The sequence below is a fragment of the Glycine max genome, chromosome 2 (genome assembly GCF_000004515.6).
Source record: "Glycine max cultivar Williams 82 chromosome 2, Glycine_max_v4.0, whole genome shotgun sequence".
NCBI lineage: Eukaryota > Viridiplantae > Streptophyta > Magnoliopsida > Fabales > Fabaceae > Glycine > Glycine max.
The window spans coordinates 10927894-10930772 of NC_016089.4; the positions used below are offsets into that span (position 1 = coordinate 10927894).

Genomic DNA, 2879 nt, shown 5'->3' on the forward strand with positions numbered 1-2879 from the left:
CTAATTAACTTTGCTAATAAATATTTTGGCCTTCTCATATGCTTTTGTCAAATACTTTCTAAATCTAACTACATTAATTTTCACATTTTGCTCCTTCAAATATACCCGTTGCTTAGACCAGTTGCCTTTATGAAAAGCTGGCGGGTCCTTGAACACCAAGCTATTAGCACCAAACCTCTCTAACAAGCTGCTTTCATTAGGTTCAATCTTGTACTCTATGTAATCCACCCCCAAGAATTTGGGTGGTTTCTCATAGTAAGTTCTTGAAGCCCAATAGAGTTCAATAGGCACCACTTGTACCAACACCGAGCCTGGCCTAAGGAACAAAAAATTTGTTAACCCTGCTCCATGCACCCCTAACAATACATCACTAGCATGAATTAGCCTATAAACTTTGGCCATAGGCGTGTTTTTTGGCTCAAACACATGCACATTGAACCCTATCTCCTCAGCCACCTTGATCACATCATTTTCGTTCAAAAGCAAACGACTCACATTGCCTCTTCTACTTATCAATGTCAAACGTGGCTTCCCATTTTCATTAGGGTACACAAATGGGGTATCATCATCTTTGGTATATACTTTGTCTAGAAATGCACGAAAATCTAGAAGGGTTTTAGGGTTTGGTAGCAATTTTGGGTCTATGGTCATGTCTCCATGCTTTATCAACCCTATGGTTGCTGATGGAAAGCAATGGACAGTGGATATGTTATTTGTGTTGATGATCATGTGGTTGGGACTAAAGGCTGATAATAATTCGGCATATTTTTTGAACCACCAACTCTTACCTTCCAGGACCACAAGTATTACATTTTGATTAGGGAACAAGGAATTGATGGTGATGAAGAGTGGGATGAAGTTCTCATTTATTTCATGGTAAAAGTTTCCGGTGTAACCTCCCACACTGAATACAAGGGCTGGGGTATGGTGTGTGACACCACATGATAGTTTTGGTGGAGCTAGGGTTAGTGTGACTTCTTTGACATTGGACATTGCTGTTTTGTCACCCTTGAGAGTATAAGGAAGGATTTTAAAAGGAATGTGGGGTTTGTCTTGTTGTGTGTGAGGACCCAAAGCAAAGAGAGTTGAGGAAGCTTGATCCAAAAGTGTTGAGCCATTAATTGTGCATATATCATAACCATTATGAGAATAGTCACAAGTGATTACAGCACTACCATTGTTGGCATTCCAATTTCGGGCCCATTCAGAAATTAATAGCATGCTCCTCAATTTCACTTTCCATATAGTTGCATCTGTGTAGACAAAATGAGCATGTTAACATAAAATAACTATTTTATTTATTGTTTGAGCTTGAATTATTGTCATTATAAACAAGGATCGAAGTCATGTATGAATCATTATTTGTTTTATATTTATGAGTTTTATAAGAAATAAATAATTTGAACCTGTGTAATGAGTACGGTTTTATATTTTATTTTGATTGTATTATGAAAGAGAATTTATAATGAAGTCCTTCCGTTAATCTTTATACAAATATATTTTTTCATTTGGATCCCCACTCTGTTTTTGTTATCAAATCTATGTACCAAAAAACTTACCAAGACTCACAGATCCAACTTAACTAACTGAATTACACCTCTCTGTCGAACCCTCACTATTTTACTCCCATAACATTATAACCACTAAACCATATCAGTGCTTATTTTTATATATTTATTATTACTAAATAAATTAAATATAGATATAAATTAATAAGTAATACTACCAATAAATTAAAAAATATAAATTAGTATATATTTATTAGTATTCAATGCATTAATGTCCAATAAATATAATAATTTAATTTATTAATTATATATCCATTGCATTAATATCCAAGAAATACATAATTTTATATTATACACATATATATATTAACTGTGCAACATTGCATACTATAAGAGTAATTAGTTACTTAATGTTATCTTATTTAGATTAATACTTATTTTTAATGATTCTTTCGAATTAATTATGGTCATTTTCTTATTTAGATTAATATATTTATTTTCAATCAAAATAATAAATATGTTATCTCATTTATTAAATAGATTTATTCTCTGTAATATTTTTCCTTAAAAATTAATTTCTCTCGTTCTGAAAAAATTAAATATTTATTTAATGACATAATTATATTCATATGTCCCGATGAATAGCAATTGATGGACCATATGGAATAAAAAAAAAAACATGTGAAATAAAAAGCATATGTTTGCTCTTCGGTGATATTTTTTTCAGAGAAAAATGTTATAGGAAACGAAGAACTTGTGAATATATATAATTATGATATTTCAAAATTATTTTTATTTTTTTCAAAAAGAGAAATAATTTTTTTAGAGAAAATATTATAAGAAATAAATTTATTTGATAAATTAAAGAGAGAGAAAATATTTATAATTTTGATTGAAAGTGAATTTATCAATCTAAATAAGGAAATGATAATAATTAATTAGAAAGAATAATTAAAAATAAGTATTGTTTTAAATTAGGCAACATTAAGTAATTAATTACTCTTATGGTGTACAATGTTGCACATGTTAATTTGTGGATTACCTCGAATCACTGTCGTCTGGAGAAAGAAGATGAAGACCAATATTCCAAAACATATAGCTAACTTTGATAATGTTGAAATCTTCGCTTCTTCCATTGATATTGCTGATTACAAGGAACATTAATTAGCATAATTTATGTCAAGGCTATATATAATCACACTCTTGCTTCAACGTTTAATTACCAATATAAACTACAATTATTAATTTCATAGATTTCTATAGAATTACTTAATTCATTAAAATTAAAAAAAAATAATTTAGTCTATAGTAATAAATTTATCTTAAATTTATAATTTTTTTAAAAATTACTTTTGCCATTAATATTTTTCT

General features: G+C 29.3%; 1 protein-coding gene across 1 annotated transcript; it reads right to left on the bottom strand.

Moving 5' to 3' along the window:
* Positions 1 to 2644, bottom strand: LOC100800935 (xylan glycosyltransferase MUCI21). Its single transcript, XM_014766528.2, has 2 exons — positions 2551 to 2644; positions 1 to 1253 (listed from the first exon to the last, which is right to left on the bottom strand). The coding sequence occupies exons 1-2, from the start codon at positions 2642 to 2644 to the stop codon at positions 1 to 3; spliced, it is 1347 nt and encodes a 448-aa protein (XP_014622014.1).
* Between the last annotated feature and the right edge of the window lie 235 nt (positions 2645 to 2879).

Coding starts and splice junctions, on each gene's coding strand:
- LOC100800935 (XM_014766528.2), bottom strand. CDS start 2,644: ATGGAAGAAGCGAAGATTTCAACATTATCAAAGTTAGCTATATGTTTT. Junction 1,254..2,550: donor CCAGACGACAGTGATTCGAG/GTAATCCACAAA, acceptor TTGTCTACACAG/ATGCAACTATATGGAAAGTG.